This window comes from Hippoglossus stenolepis, chromosome 8, assembly GCF_022539355.2.
Source record: "Hippoglossus stenolepis isolate QCI-W04-F060 chromosome 8, HSTE1.2, whole genome shotgun sequence".
NCBI classification, from domain to species: Eukaryota; Metazoa; Chordata; class Actinopteri; order Pleuronectiformes; family Pleuronectidae; genus Hippoglossus; species Hippoglossus stenolepis.
The window spans coordinates 26,905,246-26,924,170 of NC_061490.1; the positions used below are offsets into that span (position 1 = coordinate 26,905,246).

The 18,925-nt window shown below is 43.3% G+C and overlaps 2 protein-coding genes across 2 annotated transcripts; one reads left to right on the forward strand and one right to left on the reverse strand.

The window, feature by feature from the left end:
• Positions 1–3,084: 3,084 nt before the first annotated feature.
• On the reverse strand, positions 3,085–7,269 carry LOC118114359. Its single transcript, XM_047340915.1, has 5 exons — positions 7,191–7,269; positions 5,379–5,480; positions 5,122–5,269; positions 4,811–4,994; positions 3,085–3,785 (listed from the first exon to the last, which is right to left on the reverse strand). Exons 2-5 carry the CDS (start codon positions 5,429–5,431, stop codon positions 3,547–3,549), a joined length of 624 nt encoding a protein of 207 aa, XP_047196871.1. The 5' UTR covers positions 5,432–5,480; positions 7,191–7,269; the 3' UTR covers positions 3,085–3,546.
• Positions 7,270–8,457: 1,188 nt separating this feature from the next.
• On the forward strand, positions 8,458–18,872 carry LOC118114354 (mothers against decapentaplegic homolog 4-like). Its single transcript, XM_035164790.2, has 11 exons — positions 8,458–8,776; positions 9,801–10,049; positions 12,452–12,629; positions 12,967–13,095; positions 13,567–13,791; positions 13,903–14,019; positions 14,100–14,153; positions 14,239–14,422; positions 14,505–14,673; positions 14,761–14,881; positions 16,554–18,872. The coding sequence occupies exons 1-11, from the start codon at positions 8,525–8,527 to the stop codon at positions 16,757–16,759; spliced, it is 1,884 nt and encodes a 627-aa protein (XP_035020681.2). The 5' UTR covers positions 8,458–8,524; the 3' UTR covers positions 16,760–18,872.
• The last annotated feature ends 53 nt before the right edge of the window (positions 18,873–18,925 follow it).

Here is an 18,925-nt window from a genome sequence, read left to right on the forward strand (position 1 = left end):
TCTGTGTTCCACAGTGACTGGAGAGTATGAAGTTCCAAATGAGGTGAGAACCTTCTTCTTCTACAGACAGTTACAGACAGACAGGTACAGACAGACAGGTACAGACAGACAGGTACAGACAGACAGGTACAGACAGATATAAAGACAGACACACTGTTACAGACAGACAGGTACAGACAGACAGTTACAGACAGACAGGTACAGACAGACAGGTACAGACAGAATGGGACAGACAGACAGGTACAGACAGATAGAAAGACAGACACACTGTTACAGACAGACAGGTACAGACAGTTACAGACAGACAGTTACAGACAGACAGGTACAGACAGACAGACAGACAGACAGACAGACAGACAGACAGACAGACAGACAGACAGACAGACAGACAGACAGACAGACAGACAGGTACAGACAGATAGAAAGACAGACACACTGTTACAGACAGACAGGTACAGACAGACAGTTACAGACAGACAGTTACAGACAGACGGGTACAGACAGAATGGGACAGACAGACAGTTACAGACAGATAGAAAGACACACAGACAGTTACAGACAGACAGACAGTTGTAGACAGACAGTATCTAACCTGTCTAAACTCTCTTAGGCTGCCGTGATTGGTCGGTTAAGCCCAGTTCTCCTCCTGGGAATCGCTGTCAATCAAATCTGGAACTGATGGAGGGGAGGAGCCAAGGATCACCTGCAGAGAGGTTAGATCAGAGTGAAGCATGAAAATAATGAAACCATAAATGTGAGGTGACTATGAAGCTCCAAACGTCCCTGAGAAGGTTCTAACATCACTGAGGAGGTTCTAACGTCACTGAGGAGGTTCTAACGTCACTGAGGAGGTTCTAACGTCGCTGAGAAGCTCCTAACGTCACTGAGGAGGTTCTAACGTCACTGAGGAGGTTCTAACGTCACTGAGGAGGTTCTAACGTCGCTGAGAAGCTCCTAACGTCACTGAGGAGGTTCTAACGTCACTGAGGAGGTTCTAACGTCGCTGAGAAGCTCCTAACGTCACTGAGGAGGTTCTAACGTCACTGAGGAGGTTCTAACGTCACTGAGAAGGTTCTAACGTCGCTGAGAAGCTCCAAACGTCCCTGAGAAGGTTCTAACATCACTGAGGAGGTTCTAACGTCACTGAGGAGGTTCTAACGTCACTGAGAAGGTTCTAACGTCACTGAGAAGGTTCTAACGTCACTGAGAAGCTCCTAACGTCACTGAGGAGGTTCTAACGTCACTGAGAAGGTTCTAACGTCACTGAGAAGGTTCTAACGTCACTGAGGAGGTTCTAACGTCGCTGAGAAGCTCCTAACGTCACTGAGGAGGTTCTAACGTCACTGAGGAGGTTCTAACGTCACTGAGAAGGTCCTAACGTCACTGAGGAGGTTCTAACATCACTGAGGAGGTTCTAATGGCACTGAGGAGGTTCTCACATTACTGAGAAGGTTCTAACATCACTGAGAAGGTTCTAACAGCACTGAGAAGATTCAAACTTCACTGAGAAGGTTCTCACATCACTGAGAAGGTTCTCACATCACTGAGAAGGTTCTCACCTCACTGAGAAGGTTCTCACATTACTGAGAAGGTTCTAACATTACTGAGGAGGTTCTAACATCACTGAGGAGGTTCTAACGTCACTGAGAAGGTTCTAACAGCACTGAGAAGGTTCAAATGTCACTGAGAAGGTTCTCACGTCACTGAGAAGGTTCTAACTTCACTGAGAAGGTTCAAACGTCACTGAGAAGGTTCTCACGTCACTGAGAAGGTTCTAACTTCACTGAGAAGGTTCTCACCTCACTGAGAAGGTTCAAACGTCACTGAGAAGGTTCTAACATTACTGAGAATGTTCTAACATCACTGAGAAGGTTCTAACATCACTGAGGAGGTTCTAACATCACTGAGAAGGTTCTAACTTCACTGAGAAGGTTCTCACCTCACTGAGAAGGTTCAAACGTCACTGAGAAGGTTCTAACATTACTGAGAATGTTCTAACATCACTGAGAAGGTTCTAACATCACTGAGGAGGTTCTAACATCACTGAGAAGGTTCTAACGTCACTGAGAAAGTTCTAACATCACTGAGAAGGTTCTAACGTCGCTGAGAAGGTTCTCACGTCGCTGAGGAGGTTCTAACTTTAATTAGAAGGTTCAAACATCATTGAGAAGGTTCTCACGTCGCTGAGAAGGTTCTTACGTCGCTGAGAAGGTTCTCACATCGTCACTTAGGAGGTTCTTAAATCACTTAGAAGGTTCTAACGTCACTGAGAAGGTTTTCACGTCACTGAGACGGTTCTAACATTACTAAGAAGGTGCTAACGTCACTGAGAAGGTTCTCACGTCACTGAGGAGGTTCTAACATCACTGAGGAGGTTTTCACGTCACTGAGAAGGTCCTTATGTCACTGAGAAGGTTCTCACGTCACTGAGGAGGTTCTAACATCACTGAGGAGGTTTTCACATCACTGAGAAGGTTCTTAATTATTAATAATATTAACAAAGTAATCATAATAATCATGTGATCTGGCACTAACTCAGTGAAAATCTCATGTTTGTGTCAAAGTTTTTTATCAGCTGTGCTGTTGATGATCAAGTTTGTCTTTGTCTCCCCCTGCTGCAGGACCCTGACCTCTGACCAGCTGACCTCTGACCAGCTGACCTCTGACCAGCTGACCTCTGATCGTCTTCAGGACCAAACCACCAGCTCATCAGCTGATCAGTCTCAGGAGGAACAGTGCTTTAATCAGAAACATTCAGTCTGAAAGGTTATTGATTTCTAATTAATAACTGTTGAGTTTTGAGTTACCATGACAACCACAGAAAGCGTTTGATGTTTTCCTTCTGTAATAAATGATTTCACTCACACGTCTGATGATGTCACTGATCATTTGACTCTGACCCTGAACTGCTGCCCCCTGCAGGACGCAGATTAATACAACAAGCCTGTTTTCATCAATATGAGTCGTCCTCCCAGCTGGACACAGAACATTGGTCTCTCTGTACAGGCTGTGAGACGAGTGCACAGGGACCGTCTACAGAGTGCAACACCGAAGACAGATGTTACAAAAATATTCAATAACTTTACTGTAATACTGTGTATTGTCACCATTGTTGTTTTAATGTTTTATTTTTATCGTTTGGTTTCAGACGCTGAAACAAAGATCAGAACTGGAGTCTTTAAAGATTTGGTTGTCATGGTGATGGTGTAATACAGTGTGTAGTACTGCAGTAATATTACAGTGGAGTACTGCAGAATAAATACAGCGTAGCACTGCAGTATTAATATGGTGTGGTACTGTAGTATGACAGGTGTTATTCAGATGTTGCAGTGGAACTTGTGGCCACCTGATGACATCATAAAGTCATCTTTTCTTTATTAAAACACTGAGAACTAAAGTGATCTAGAGATTTCCTACACAGACAAAGGTCAGTGAACTCAACATGTGCATTTCCACACTGTTCCTGGAGGTGGTGTCACAACTTAAACTCTGGTGAAACAATGACTCTGTAAATAAAAAACTAAACATTAACACCCGCCCCAGGCCTCAGTCCCACTGTCCGTCTCCATCCATCGACATGTACTCGTCCAGTTGTCTGTCCAATCGGCTCCTGGACATGGACATGTACTCGTCCAGCTGTCTGTCCAGTCGGCTCCTGGACATGGACATGTACTCGTCCAACTGTGCGTCCAGCTGTCTCTTGGTTGGAACGTTGACTCTGCTGACACTGCGTAGCCTAGTTGTGGAGGCCACGCCCCTCTGCAGGTTCTGGCTCAGGTGTCGACCTGAAATATAAAAGTTAATTAACAGGTACAGTTAGTTAATTAAAAAAGTCCGGTTCTCCATCACATCATTGACCTCATGGTGTTTTTTTGCCTTTTCAACCACAGAGGAATGAACCACAGAGCGTCACTATGACGATGGCTGGATGATAAAAATGATAATCCTGATAAAAGTCACATTATTATTTCTGTGAAATAGATTTTTGTTAGTTTAACCTCTTCACTGTGTTGACATGACGTATAAGCATCATATCAATAACGAAAATGATATTGTGATAATTACTGATAATTATTGAAATAGTTTTAATGCCCCGCCCCATCGTGGTGTTAGAGGGGGGGGTCAGTATCAGCTGACCTGTCTCAAGATTTTATTCTCATGTGCGCAATAATTTCATACAGCAGTCGCTGGCAATGAAATTCTTGGGTCACAGGCTCCCTTCGTACTATGATGAAAAATATCTGAAAACCACACAAGCAAAAATAATTTAAAATACAATATAAAAAATTAAATAAAACTAAAGTAATAAAATAAAATCAATTAATCAATCAAATTATATTAGTGTAGCCCATATTCACAAATCCCAGTTTGTCTCAGAGTCTTTAACAAGGTGAGACGTCCTCTGTTCTTCACCCTCAACAAGAGTCAAACTACTAAAACCTTTAACAGGTACAGAAGGTAGAAACCTCAGAGACACATGTGAGGATCCGTCTCCCAGGACGGACACAAGTGAACAGATGTCACGTGGAACAGAGAACATCAGAGAGATCAGAGTATTTACAGCTTTGATTAGAATAAACACTTTGTAGCTGAAGGTCAATGAACTGATGGATTATTGTCAGTAATGGTCGAGTATCTGAGGAGAAATATTATATATCAAGCAGACTTGTTGTGATCATAGTCCACGATCAGGATCCACCATGATCAGGATCCACCATCAAAATCGGATGATATATATACACCTAAAATAAAAATTATGAACTAAAATAAAATATATGTTAGTTTACTGTGTCATCCAGCAGATACTCACTCCTGCAGGTGGACGTCAACCGGGCTCTCCATCTGTATTTCTTCATGAAGCTCCAGAAGCCTCGAGGTCTGGAGGTGGAGAAACGTCGGGTCACATGCTGCCAGCTGAGCCGGGTCCACACACTCCTCCTCTTCCTCCTGCTCCTCCTCGGACACCACACCTCCCTCTGGGAGACGTGAGAAGCCTAAAACATGGAGAGACCGGTTCACACAGGTCACTTCCTGTTCAGGCACCAACATGGACGCCTGACGTCACGTAAATCACATGAAGATGACGCCTCCTTTCCATTGGTCGACAGCTCTGTAACTCACCTGTGGGCCCAGCATCAGTGTTGACGGCTCCTCCTTCACCAGCAGGACCGCTGGAGGGAGGCCGGACAGCGCCCTCTGCTGCTGCAGGTCGGGGTCAGAGGTCACCACCCTCGGCTGAATCAGCTGATCCATGAGAATCTGAGAGAAACTGAAACGTGTTTTTAATCAACACGGTTTTACCTTCACTCCTTCATTCTATGATTTATTTCACAAGAACATACTGTTTTAATATATTGTAATAAGTGTGTGTGTCTCACCGGTCATTCAGAGAAACAGCTGACGTACTTTTCAGCTCCGGTTTTGAATCCATCACTTTAGTGATTAATTCGTTAATTATTGATGGTTGATCGATCAGCCACCTGCGGATCAATGAACAGGTCTTCATTAAAATATCTGGATCAGGAACTCACACAAACACAAACATCTGTTTTCATTAAGAGCACATGTGACAGAAGTGACGGTTTTAATGAAGAAAGTTTCCTGTTGGGATTAAATGTCTTTTAATGAGGAACTTAAAGCTGTTTGATGGTTTCAATATAAACCGAATCTCTCACAAAATCAAAAGAATTCATCAACGTTAAACTATAATAAATTCTAGTCATTTTAATCAGCTGACAAATCCCAATTATGTTTAATTTCAAAGATTTTTTAAGGAAGTTTGGCACCATGTTATTTTTTAAAATTAGATTTAATACTATCAGTTAGCTTGTTATAGTTAGCTTGTTATAGTTAGCCTGTTGTGGTTCAATCAATCAATCAATCAAACAGATTTTATTTGTAACAGCAAGATGTGCAAAGGCTGTCACTCAATCCAGACAGGGCAGTGGATGAAATGGGAGAGAATAGATAAAAGAAGGATCAGCTGGAAGGACCTGTGGGGAAGCTAGCAGGATTAGCCTCCTGCTTAGAGCATCACATATCTTCACTACCACCCTAAGACCAGACCTGATGCCCTGGTCCAACACCCTGCACATCGTCTACTTGGTAGAATTCACAGAGCACTGGGAGGATAATGTTGATGACTGAGAGGAAAAGGCTGCGATGCAGACATGGATTTTGAGGCAGAGCAACGTGGCTGGAAACAATTGTTTGTCCTGTGGAGGTCGGCTGCTGGAGTTTCATTCCAACAACCACCATCAGGTTGCTCAAAGATCTGGGATCCATGGACAGGTCCTGCTCCAGACCATGACAGAAACATCACACACTGCAGAACGCTGCAGCATGAAACTGAACATATCAACAAAATAAGACTATTTACAACATTGATTAGAAGAAACAATTTGTAACATAATGGAAGGTAAATGAACTGAGGAGTTATTGTCAGTAATGGTAAAGTATCTGAGGAGACATATTGTATATCAAGAAGTCTTGTTGTGATCATAGTCCACGGTCAGGATCCATCATCGTGATCCACAATCTGCTGCCAACACGGTCCACGATCCGCCAATACGATCACTTGTAGTTGGCTTATTGTAGTTAGCTTCTTGTAATTAGCTTGTTTTAATTAGCTTGTTGTAATTAGCTTGTGGTAGTTAGCTTGTTGTAGTTAGCTTGTCGTAATTAGCTTGTGGTAGTTAGCTTGTTGTAGTTAGCTTGTCTTAGTTAGCTTGTTGTAATTAGCTTGTGGTAGTTAGCTTGTGTAGTTGGTTTATTGTATTGGCTTTTGTAATTAGCTTGTGGTAGTTAGCTTGTTGTAGTTAGCTTGTGGTAGTTGGATTATTTTAGTTAGCATGTTGGAATTAGCTTGTTGGGATTAGCTCGTTGTAGTTAGCTGTGTTTAATGCTGTTACTGGTTTAAATGACAATGAACATGAAGAACAATGACCGAGTCACATGTTCACCTCGTCAGGGTCACGTGGGCGAGGACGCGCGCAGTGTTGATGATTAGCTTTAGCCTGTTAGCATGAATATGACTTGGACTTTAGCTGTCAGAGGGAGAGCTGCAGCTTCTCCAGACCTTTCAAATCACACCACGGTAAGTTTGCATTAACAACCTGCACTACTAACTGCTAACGTTAGCCCGCTAACTTAGCAACATCTCTCGAACTCAGCGACGTCTTTGTGCTCACCTGACAGGTTTCTTCCACTTCACACTCAGACAAGAGGTCCAGGTTAAACACAGACTTGAAATGATTGAAATGAGCTCAAACTGACCTGCTAACAGCAGCTAACAGCAGCTAACAGCAGCTAACAGCAGCTAACAGCAGCTAACAGCAGCTAACAGCAATATATATTCTTATGAACTTGTTATATCGTATAATATTATATCATGTTATATTATTTTACATTATATTATATTGTATTATATTATATTATATTAAATAATATCATGTTATGTTATATTATATTATATCATGTTATATTATGCTATATTATTGTATATAATATTATATTGATTGAATCAAGTTAGTGGCGGAGTGAACTCTACTGATATTTAATAGTTTTAATCAGCACAGGAAGATAAACACATAGGTATATTATATATGAGTAAGACATACACATGTTGTGCTTGTGAAACTAAAGTAAAAGTCGTTGTACAACAGTGTAAAGTCTATGTACTGCAAATACTCCAGATTATACAGTCACTTTAGTAATCATACAGCTACTTAAAGCATGAAAAGTAAACGTTTGTTTTTAGTAGACTTGTGATGGTATCATATTTATGTTTCATAGTTGAATTGATATACATTTTAAATGTACTTGTAAAGTTTTTATTCAATGGTGCAGGAATCAAATCAAGTGTTTTTATATTGAACTTGTATCAAATCATCCTTGAAATATATAAAAACAGACCTGAAATAAATTAGTTTTCATTCATTTATCCATTTTAAATTATTTTATAAAATCACACAATGACATAATTAAATTCACTTGTATTAAAAAGAAAGCTGATGATCTGACTGCATCGCGCTCTCATCACCACCAGATGATGCTAAAAGTCCTGGGTTACCAGGGGTAACGACACACATGCAGAAACACAGGAGAGTTTTCACACTAAAGCAGGAGTCAGACACACAAACAGACAGAAGGTCAAAACAAAGAGTGGGGAAAGCTTTTCTGGTTGTAGCCTTCAAAATAAAAGCTCAAAGTGGTAGTACAAGATTATATTTTACACTTGTTTATACTAGTTAATATTTGTTTATGCAGATTATGATGATTGTTACACAACAGGAAGTGAATTCTTCATAAAGCTGCAGTGACACATCTTTCTAAACTTTTAATTTGATGAATATTTATATATCTCTATAAATCCCTTGTCTTTGCTTCAGTATAATCTTTAGTGAGTTTGTCAGCCTGATGTCGTTCATGTGTTTCTGTGGAATCATCTGCTGCAGCTGCTGAGGACCCATGTTACTGTTGTGCTGTTGTCGTCAGTGTTAATAACAGTGAGACAACACACTGGATGTCAGCAGCTCTTATTTTCCAAGGACGGACATCAGATGACTTCCTGTTATGTCTGACTGTCTGCATGGTCATGACACAGCCCCCCCCCCACACACACACACACACACACAGACAGTCTGACTCTGAGCAGACGGACACATACACACAGAAACACACAGACACACAGACACACACAGAGACCCACACAGACACACACACAGAGACAGACACAGGCAGTGGATCACAGCCGAGCAGAGAGAGCTGCGTCCTGGTGAGTGAAGCTGAAGATTCATCAACACTGAGATTTGATCTTAGACAACTGTTGATGCAGCATGACTGTCTGTAACTGTCTGTAACTGTCTGTCTGTAACTGTCTGTCTGTAACTGTCTGTCTGTAACTGTCCGTCTGTCTGTAACTGTCCGTCTGTCACTGTCTGTCTGTAACTGTCTGTCTGTAACTGTCTTTGATCGCTGATCCTCTTTATATACAGACACTGATCATCTTTATATACAGTCACTGATCATCTTTATATACAGTCACTGATCATCTTTATATACAGTCACTGATCATCTTTATATACAGTCACTGATCATCTTTATATACAGTCACTGATCCTCTTTATATACAGTCACTGATCATCTTTATATACAGTCACTGATCATCTTTATATACAGTCACTGATCATCTTTATATACAGTCACTGATCATCTTTATATACAGTCACTGATCATCTTTATATACAGTCACTGATGGTCTTTATATACAGTCACTGATCATCTCTATATACAGTCACTGATCATCGTTATATACAGTCACTGATCATCTTTATATACAGTCACTGATCATCATTATATACAGTCACTGATCATCGTTATATACAGTCACTGATCATCTTTATATATAGTCACTGATCATCTTTATATACAGTCACTGATGGTCTTTATATACAGTCACTGATGGTCTTTATATACAGTCACTGACGGTCATTATATACAGTCACTGATCATCGTTATATACAGTCACTGATCATCTTTATATATAGTCACTGATCATCTTTATATACAGTCACTGATCATCTTTATATACAGTCACTGATCGTCTTTATATACAGTCACTGACGGTCATTATATACAGTCACTGATCATCGTTATATACAGTCACTGATGATCTTTATATATAGTCACTGATCATCTTTATATACAGTCACTGATCATCTTTATATACAGTCACTGATCATCTTTATATACAGTCACTGATCATCGTTATATACAGTCACTGACGGTCTTTTCTCCAGGTGACCATGTCGGTGCTTGACTCCGCCCCCAGCAGTGGTGACCCCTGCCTCAGTATCGTTCACAGCCTCATGTGTCACCGACAGGGCGGAGAGAACGAGGGCTTCGCTAAGCGGGCGATCGAGAGCTTGGTGAAGAAGCTGAAGGAGAAAAAAGACGAGTTGGACTCACTCGTTACCGCGGTTACCACCAACGGGGTCCACCCCAGCAAGTGTGTGACCATCCAGAGGACGCTGGACGGACGCCTGCAGGTAGGAACTGATCTGATGACAGATAATAAAAACAGTTCAATGGATAAATACTCTTCATAACTTGTTCAGGACGTTTAAAGACATTGAACAACAACAAATAAAACAGTTTTAAAAGTCACATGATCAGCTTGTGTCGTTGTGGTTCCGTGTCTTCAGTGTCGATCATAACGACTGGGTGTGTCTCCACTGTCAAACTACGCCACATAAAAATGAAAATTCACTTATTAACTACTCACCACTATGATGGAGGGTGGGGGGGAGTGTTTGAGCCCACAAAACACTTCTGGAGTTTCAGCGACAGCCTTGCAGCAGAATCCAATACAATTGAATTAACTGGTGACTGATTCTTCAGACGTAATAAAACAACAGAAAAAACATAACATGCCTCCATTCTGCTCCTGTGATGTCATCAAGTGTCCGGAAGCCTTGAAATTCATATTCAACACAATACGAGGTCATTGACGCCAAGTTTTCAGCCTAAATGTCTCTGATATGTGCAGTAACTGCAGCATTAGGAGGATCACAGAGGACATTTAGGCTAAAAACTTTGTGTAAATGACGTTGTTCTAAAACACTTCATCCCTGCGTCATAGTGGTGAGTAGATAATGAGTGAATTTTAATTTTTTGGTGAACTATCCCTTTAACTTCTACAGCAATGCAACGCAGAGAGAAGGACCCACAATGCAGTTCAGCAACACATGACGTCACCACGTTCAGAGAATGAGCAACAAATACGTTTGTATATTAATTTAGAAAAAAACTAAAACAACAGATTTGATAAATGATGAATTGTTTGAGTCATTTGACCAATCAGAATCCTGGACACTGGTGATAGAGGAAACACTTCATGTTAGAAACCTGCGACAGACTGATGTGTTCTTTATGTTCTTTATGGGGTTCTTCAGGCTGCATGAAGAGGTTCCACTGGTACTAAACAAGATTCTAATGTTGGTTCTTGGTTCAGATTTATGCCCTACACTCAAAAATGTTCAAAATGTTCAGTCCAAGATAGATTTTTTACAGTGTACAAAGAGACATGTACCCACACAAAGACACACACACATTCACTGTCTGACTGAACTCTTAACCCCGCCCCTTTCCTGTGTTTCAGACAAAACAAACCAGCCCCCAACCCCCCCGCCCTCCTCCTAGTGGAGAGAAACACACACACACTCAGAGTCTTAGAGTCATCAGTCTGACACTGTTACATCAGATCTACTCTTTTTGTTTGGATGTGGAACCTGCAGAAGGTTCTCTTCGAGGTTCTCTAGTTGTTCTCTAAAGCTGCTTCCAGACCTGAGCTCCTCAGTTCTCTGGATCTTCTCTGGAGGATCAGACTCAGTTTGTCTTCCTCCTCCTGAGCTCCTGTATAAAGTGTAAATCCAGGAGCAGTGTGAACAGCAGAGGATCCTCCACTGATTCACTGAGTGGGGAGGGGGGGGGAAGCTTCTAACTCGTGACACAAACATGAAGAAACTAAAACAAACCTCTGGTGAAGAAGTGCTGACACACACGATGAAGACACAGACGAAGATGTGAAGAGAGTTTGTGGTGATCAGAGCTGACGGCGTGTCAGGTGATGTAAACATGATCACATGACCTCTGCAGCAGAGGTAACACGTCACTTCCTGTCTCTGTCTGCTGCACCCGGCTGCCCCCCCTCTCACCTGAACCAGGAGGAGGATCTGATGCTGTTGTGAACGAGTCTGTGCAGAAAACCTGCTGCTGTGTTGTTCAGCTGTGAAACACAAACTCTGGAGAAGCTCTGGAGACGATTCTGTGGATTTCACCTGCAGCTCATGTCTGAAAACGACTTGTATATGTGTGGGTTTTGTCTGCGGTCTCCTCCCTGCCCTTCACCTGTGCGCACACGCACACACACACACACACACACACACACGTTTGTACAACTATCTTTGGCATAATGCATTCCCCAACCCTAACCATCCAAACTAAATGCCTAACCCTAACCCTTAACCTAACCTAAACCTTATTCTAACCCTAACCCTAAAACAAAGTCTTAACCCCCAAACAATCCATTAAAGGGGGGTCACAAAGTGAGCCAAAAGGTCCTCACTCTGTAGGTTGTAGACTCAAACTGGTCCTCACACAGATAGCTGTACAAGAGCACACACACACACACACACACACACACACACACACACACACACACACACACACACACACACACACACACACACACACACACACACACAGTGTCCGTGGTAACCTCTTCTCAGAATGACTCAGTCTGTTCTCACAGAGTTTATATGAATTACCAAGAAGGATGTTTCCTGTCTGTCTCTCACCTGTCTGTCTCTCTCCTGTCTGTCTCTCTCCTGTCTGTCTCTCACCTCTCTGTCTGTCACCTGTCTGTCTCTCACCTGTCTGTCTCTCACAGGTAGCAGGTAGAAAGGGTTTCCCTCATGTGATCTACACTCGTCTGTGGCGATGGCCTGACCTCCATAAGAACGAACTCAAACACGTGAAGTTCTGTCAGTTTGCGTTCGACCTGAAGTACGACAGTGTGTGTGTGAACCCTTATCACTACGAGAGGGTGGCGTCGCCCGCCATTGCAGGTAGACACTCACCTGTCTCACGTCATGCACAGGGTATTTATACTGAACGTCGTTTTTCCATTTGGCGGCAGATGGTGGCCCTTTTCCATTTTGTTTCATTAAATTATTCTTATTTTTATATATTTTTTCATTTTTATTTTTATTAAAATTTTTAAACTTTGCAAAAAAGTCAGGTCACGTAGCTTCATGTAACATAGCTTAGCTTCACGTGGCTTAACTATATGTTGCTTAGCTTCATGTAATTTAGCGTCATGTAGCTTGGCATCATTTAATGTAAAATAATGTTGCAAAGCTTCATGTAACACTATCACTAACATCACATGCTGTCTTCCTTCAGGTCCTCAGACTCTGATAAAGGAGGAGTTCATTCAGGACTGTGTAAAGATCGACCTGCCCCCCCACCCTGACCCCTACAACCAGCCCCGCCCTGTCAACGTGTATCCCAGCATGCCTCTGTCTCCTCCAGGTCACTGTCAACACACTTTTTATATCTATCTCAAAGATACCATGTGATTGTTCTGAATCATCTGAGTGGTTCTGGATGTAATGTAATCGTTCTCAATCAATCAATCAAATCAATCACATTTTATTTGTCTCATATTCCCAGTTTGTCTCATAGATGTTAACAATGAGCAATTCCGTGGCTAAAAGATTAGCCTGTTAGCCTACGAGGGTGGGCTCAACACAGCGTCACTAGATCACCAGAGAGTAGGGAGTGATATATGTCAATATTTAACTGTAGATCAGCGATTAGCAGAAGTTATGTAGAAATGATCAGAATTAGCAGTGGAGCTAGTTCAGAGAGAGTGACCACCACCACTGGTAGGAAAACAGGAAATGATGCAATGCGCTTACCGTGGCACTTCAGCACGTCAGCCTTCATCCAGTTCTGAGTGGTTCTGGAGGGTTGGTTCTGACTCTGTCATTTCTTCTGCAGGCTGCAGCTCCGTGTGTGGTAGAAGAGGCGTTTGTGGGGGGGTTGGGGATGTGGCTGTTGGTGGTGAGGGCCCAGGTTGCCTTCAGATTGCCCTGCCTCAGAGCCAGGGGGGTCAGGCCTCGCCACCAAAATGGAATCCTCCCGTCACCCCACAGCCTCCTCACCCGTCCACCCCAACCACACTACACCAGCAGAGCCCAGAGTACAGCAACCCCTCTAAAACTGGTACTGTGGGGGGGTACAACCAATAGAAGTACAGTGGGTACTAGTTGAAGCAGTAGATGTTTTAAAATTATTTGTAGCAGAAATTATGATGTTTGTGTTATGTTTCTGCAGCCACCTGGACAGGTAATGACCTCGCCCGCTACAGCGATGTAGGACCTCTACAGAGTGGGCGGAGCCACCAGCAGCCTCGATTACATCATCCTCATCACCCCCCCAATACTCACTTCTGTACGAGATCATGTGAACATGTGAAATGTTAGTGTGGTTCTGTGGAACTTCGTACTGAGTGTGAATGTGTGTTCCTGCAGGGTCTCAGCATCACAGCACCACTCCGTATCCACAACCTGTGTCCAACCACCCAGGTATGAAATCTACCCCACAGTGTCCTCACCTTTAAAACACAAGTCCTCTCTTCTGACAACCATCTCTGTTCCCGCCGTCTCTCAGGTCCAGAGTTCTGGTGTTCAATCTCCTACTTTGAGTTGGACATCCAGGTTGGGGAGATGTTTAAGGTCCAGTCCAGCTGTCCCCTGGTGACCGTGGACGGATACGTGGATCCTTCAGGAGGAGATCGTTTCTGTCTGGGACAGCTGAGCAACGTCCATCGCACTGCCACCAGCCACCGTGCTAGGTGAGGTCAGCCTGACGGTGAGGCGTGGTACTCCCACAGCCGTCTGTCTGCCTCATTCTTACTCTGCATCTTCTTCTTACAGGCTTCACATCGGTCGAGGAGTTCAATTGGAGTGTCGGGGGGAGGGAGATGTCTGGATGCGTTGCCTTAGCGACCACTCTGTGTTCATTCAGAGTTACTACCTGGATCGTGAGGCCGGCCGAGCACCTGGAGATGGAGTTCGTAAGATCTACCCGGGAGCTTGTATTAAGGTGAATGTGTCAATATGCAGATGACACTCTGGTGTACCTGTCTGTCTCTCACCTGGCTGTCTCTCACCCATCTGTCCATTTGTCCAGGTGTTCGACTTGCGGCAGTGCCACAGACAGATGCAGCGGCAGGCAGCAGCAGCTCAGGCCACTATGGTTGTTGGTTCGATTCCTGGCCCGAACAGTGTAGGAGGAGTCGCCCCTGCTGTCGGTGAGTATCACCTGTCTCTCTCTCTCTGCTGCTTATGTGATGTGTCTGACGTCCACACAGGGAGAACTGAGGCCTGAACTACGAAGCAAGTTCAACATATTCATCAATCAATCAATCAAATTTTATTTGTATAGCCCATATTCACAAATCACAATTTGTCTCATAGGGCTTTAACAAGGTGTGACATCCTCTGTTCTTAACCCTCAACAAGAGTAAGGAAAAACGACAAAAAAAAACCTTTTAACAGGGTAAAAAGAACGTAGAAACCTCAGAGACACATGTGAGGATCCGTCTCCCAGGACGGACAGAAGTGCAATAGATGTCAAGTGTAAACATCTATTGCATGTTTACACTTGACATCCTGGGAGATATTCAGGATATCTTTCACACACTGACTCTGAGGACACACACTGACTCTGAGGACACACACTGACTCTGAGGACACACACTGACTCTGAGGACACACACTGACTCTGAGGACACACACTGACTCTGAGGACACACACTGACTCTGAGGACACACACTGACTCTGAGGACACACACTGACTCTGAGGACACACACTGACTCTGAGGACACACACTGACTCTGAGGACACACACTGACTCTGAGGACACACTCTGACTCTGAGGACACACACTGACTCTGAGGACACACACTGACTCTGAGGACACACACTGACTCTGAGGACACACACTGACTCTGAGGACACACACTGACTCTGAGGACACACACTGACTTTGAGGACACACTCTGACTCTGAGGACACACACTGACTCTGAGGACACACACTGACTCTGAGGACACACTCTGACTCTGAGGAGTCGGAGTCTCTGCAAACAGAGAGATTGAGATGTACTGGGTGAGTTAGAGGCTGAGATCCACTTCACCAACCAGACATTGATTTAAACTTCCCTTATCCTTCCCTTTAAGGAGAGTGTGCACCACACAACAGTGGAGAGTCACTGTGGTGAGTGTTCAAGTCCCAGAGGGGGGGGGGGGGCTGTCACAAGGTAAATCTGGAAACTATCTGTCCCCCAAATAAATATTTATTTCACAGGATGAAGCTACTTAAAGGATCAAAGTATTAAAGTATGTGAGGTTCTCCTCGCTAACACTCCCAGTACATCAGTATCAGTAAGTGAAGCAGATGCAGTCTGTGGTACTGGGAGCACTTTACGGGTCAGGCTGGTTCTGTTGGGCTCCAGCAGCTGACGGAGGTTCATCCTCTGAGGAGAATCTAGATCTTTCAGAAGCTCATCAGAGGAGCTCAAAGGATCTTGTGGGTCTCTGAAGACCCTGGTCCTCCTCAGAGACTCGAACAATCCACACCAGCTCCACAGACCCTCTAAGAACATGATGTCATGGTTCAAAGGAAGGGATTGGTCAGTGGGCGGAGCTTTATACTGTTTGATCTCTTATCTCCAACTTAACCTGGAGCAGGTCAGCTGCTCAGTGTAAGTTACCGTGGTGATTTACCTGATAACAAGTCAACGAGCTTCGTAGGACTGAAAACATCACATTAAATCGGAAGTTAACCTGATAAGCGCAAATCCTGCGTAGTTCAGGGCCCAGGGATCGAATGTTATGCTAAACATTTCAAAATAAAAGCTGTGTTATACAGGGGTTGTGTGTTGTGACTGTGTGTCAGTGAACTTCCTGTCCTCCTCCAGGTGTGTGCTCACTGGCAGGTCTGGGTGTGGACGACCTGCGTAGGTTGTGTATCGTGCGTCTGAGCTTCGTTAAAGGTTGGGGCTGTGACTACCCGCGACAGAGCATCAAAGACACCCCCTGCTGGCTGGAGGTTCACCTGCACCGGGCGCTGCAGCTTCTCGACCAGGTGCTGCATATGTTGCCACCACAAGAGCATTCACTCTGACACCCCACAACAGGTGTGTGTGTGTCTGAGAGTGTGGGTGTTTGTGTGATGTTTCTATGAACCCTGCCCACCTCATGCTCCTACACACAGGTGCAGGGGCGGCTCCTGGCATAGGCGACATAGGCGGTTGCCTAGGGCGCAAAATGCCGAGAGGGTGGCACAAGAGACCGATTTATCATGACGTGACACATGCAATGTAAACCAATGCATTAACGTCACACCATCATCCTCTAACCCCGGGGACGCACCGGAGGTAGAAGCACCGCGAAGCGCCACGAAAAGCTGTCCGCCTCCTTTCCGCGCCCATGTTAATCAATTGGGCTGTTCACACTGGCAGTGAAGCGCCGGGAAGCGTCGCGGCCGGCTCGCGATCTGCAGCGATGGTTTCGGGGTCTGTTCTATTTTTTCTGTTCACCGCGAGCGAATCGGGCCAGAAAGCACACTGAAAATCGATATTAAACGATATCAGTGATATATTATATAGACGATTCGATTTCCCCGCTGTTCTCCTGGAGTTTCAATTTCCTCTATCTTTAATTATGTACTTATTCCACATTTGTCAGTTGTGTCTAAACAGACAGACACACACAAGCACACAATCTCTTGTGGGGGGGTGGCGGCTATAGGCTTGCGTAGGTCAGTCACCTGTGAAGACAATCATCATTTACCCCTGAACCAGTGCGGAGAAATGCGCTTCCTGTGTGAACAGCCAGGCGGCTGAAGGGGCGCTTGCAGTTTTGCGTGTGTATGTTAGGGGGCGCCAATCTGAAATCTCGCCTAGGGTTCCAACATTGCCAGGGCCGGCCCTGCACAGGTGTAAACAAACACTTCATTGCTCATTTGTTGGTTCAGGTACAGACCTCCAAGCTTCAGACAATCAATCAACAGCAGCGTCTCATTCCTCCTGTCAATCAAATAAGTTTCCATGGATACCACTCACACATTGGGATTGGTCAGTGGGCGGAGCTTTATACTGTTTAAACTCTTATCTCCAACTTAACCTGGAGCAGGTCAGCTGTTCAGTGTAAGTTACCGTGGTGATTTACCCTGATAACAAGTGAACGAGCTTCGTAGGACTGAAAACTCAGAATTAAACCTTAAGTTAACCTGATAACCACAAATCCTTCTTCGTAGTTCAGGGTCCAGGTCTCCTGATGTTACAGGAAGTCACTGATTTATACATCAGGTATTTTCAAAGTAAAACTCCACAGAATAAGAAAAGCTCACGTGATCGTCTCAGTGTGATCGACGTCTTCATTGATTGTGCTCAGACGTGACACTGATCTTTTTCTCTGCTCAGTTTTCAGATTTGATTATTTTCATTTTCTTCTCCGTCGGTTTTATTTACTTTTATCTTATTCTGAAGGTTTCTACTGTATCATTCAGTCGGTTTTATAGAAACACAGTGAACATTGATATTTATTCTGATTCATGTCGAGATAAAAACATAAAGTCCCCTCTTTAAAAACCATTAACTCTAAAATGTCAACTAAATGAAACAGGATGTTTATTTCTGGAAATTATTTGACAGTTGAACTTCAGGAAACATGTTTAATAATAAATATTTGTATATTTAATGAACTGAAGAAGTTTTGTAATGAAATAAGTGAAAGTTTCAGATTCAAAGCATCATTGAACTTCACAGTTTAACTCTGACTGCTCCTTGAACAAGGTTTTATTTATGTTGACTTTTATTGATAATCTACCAAAGATTGATTTCCTGCTCCTCATGACATCACATCCTGTTTACGCTTTGACTCTTCAGTTTAAAGGCTTTTATACGGAAAGTGTGTATAACTCCCTAACATCTGCTGTTTCTTCAAAATAAACTTTTATAAAAAAAAAAAATGTTTCTTTATTCAAGAATTTTATTAATTAATTATTTTTTTATGCTGAATGACTTCATTTTGATTTGAATCAGAAAATAAAATTTCCTCTGTAACAGAGGACTAGTCATTTGACATGTCATGTCAATAGAAAATAGTTTAATCATTACTGTATTATTAACATTTTTTATTCAGATATATAAATTCACTGGGTTAAAGAGAATACACACAGCAAACATACCTTTATAAATTTATAATCTTCAGTCTGGAAAAGGCCGAGGGAACCTGAATGCACCATAAATGGCGCCAACAATGACAAAGAGTGGGCGTGTGTGACGTT

What these genes read in the sequence shown, in the direction of transcription:
- LOC118114354 (XM_035164790.2), top strand. Translation starts at nt 8,525, where the DNA reads ATGTCAGCAGCTCTTATTTTCCAAGGACGGACATCAGATGACTTCCTG. An exon ending in ACCTGTGTCCAACCACCCAG is followed by an intron (nt 14,154 to 14,238) that starts GTATGAAATCTA and finishes GCCGTCTCTCAG; the next exon opens with GTCCAGAGTTCTGGTGTTCA. An exon ending in GCCACCAGCCACCGTGCTAG is followed by an intron (nt 14,423 to 14,504) that starts GTGAGGTCAGCC and finishes TTCTTCTTACAG; the next exon opens with GCTTCACATCGGTCGAGGAG.
- LOC118114359 (XM_047340915.1), bottom strand. Translation starts at nt 5,431, where the DNA reads ATGGATTCAAAACCGGAGCTGAAAAGTACGTCAGCTGTTTCTCTGAAT. An exon ending in CACTGATGCTGGGCCCACAG is followed by an intron (nt 4,995 to 5,121) that starts GTGAGTTACAGA and finishes TCCATGTTTTAG; the next exon opens with GCTTCTCACGTCTCCCAGAG. An exon ending in GTTGACGTCCACCTGCAGGA is followed by an intron (nt 3,786 to 4,810) that starts GTGAGTATCTGC and finishes TTTATATTTCAG; the next exon opens with GTCGACACCTGAGCCAGAAC.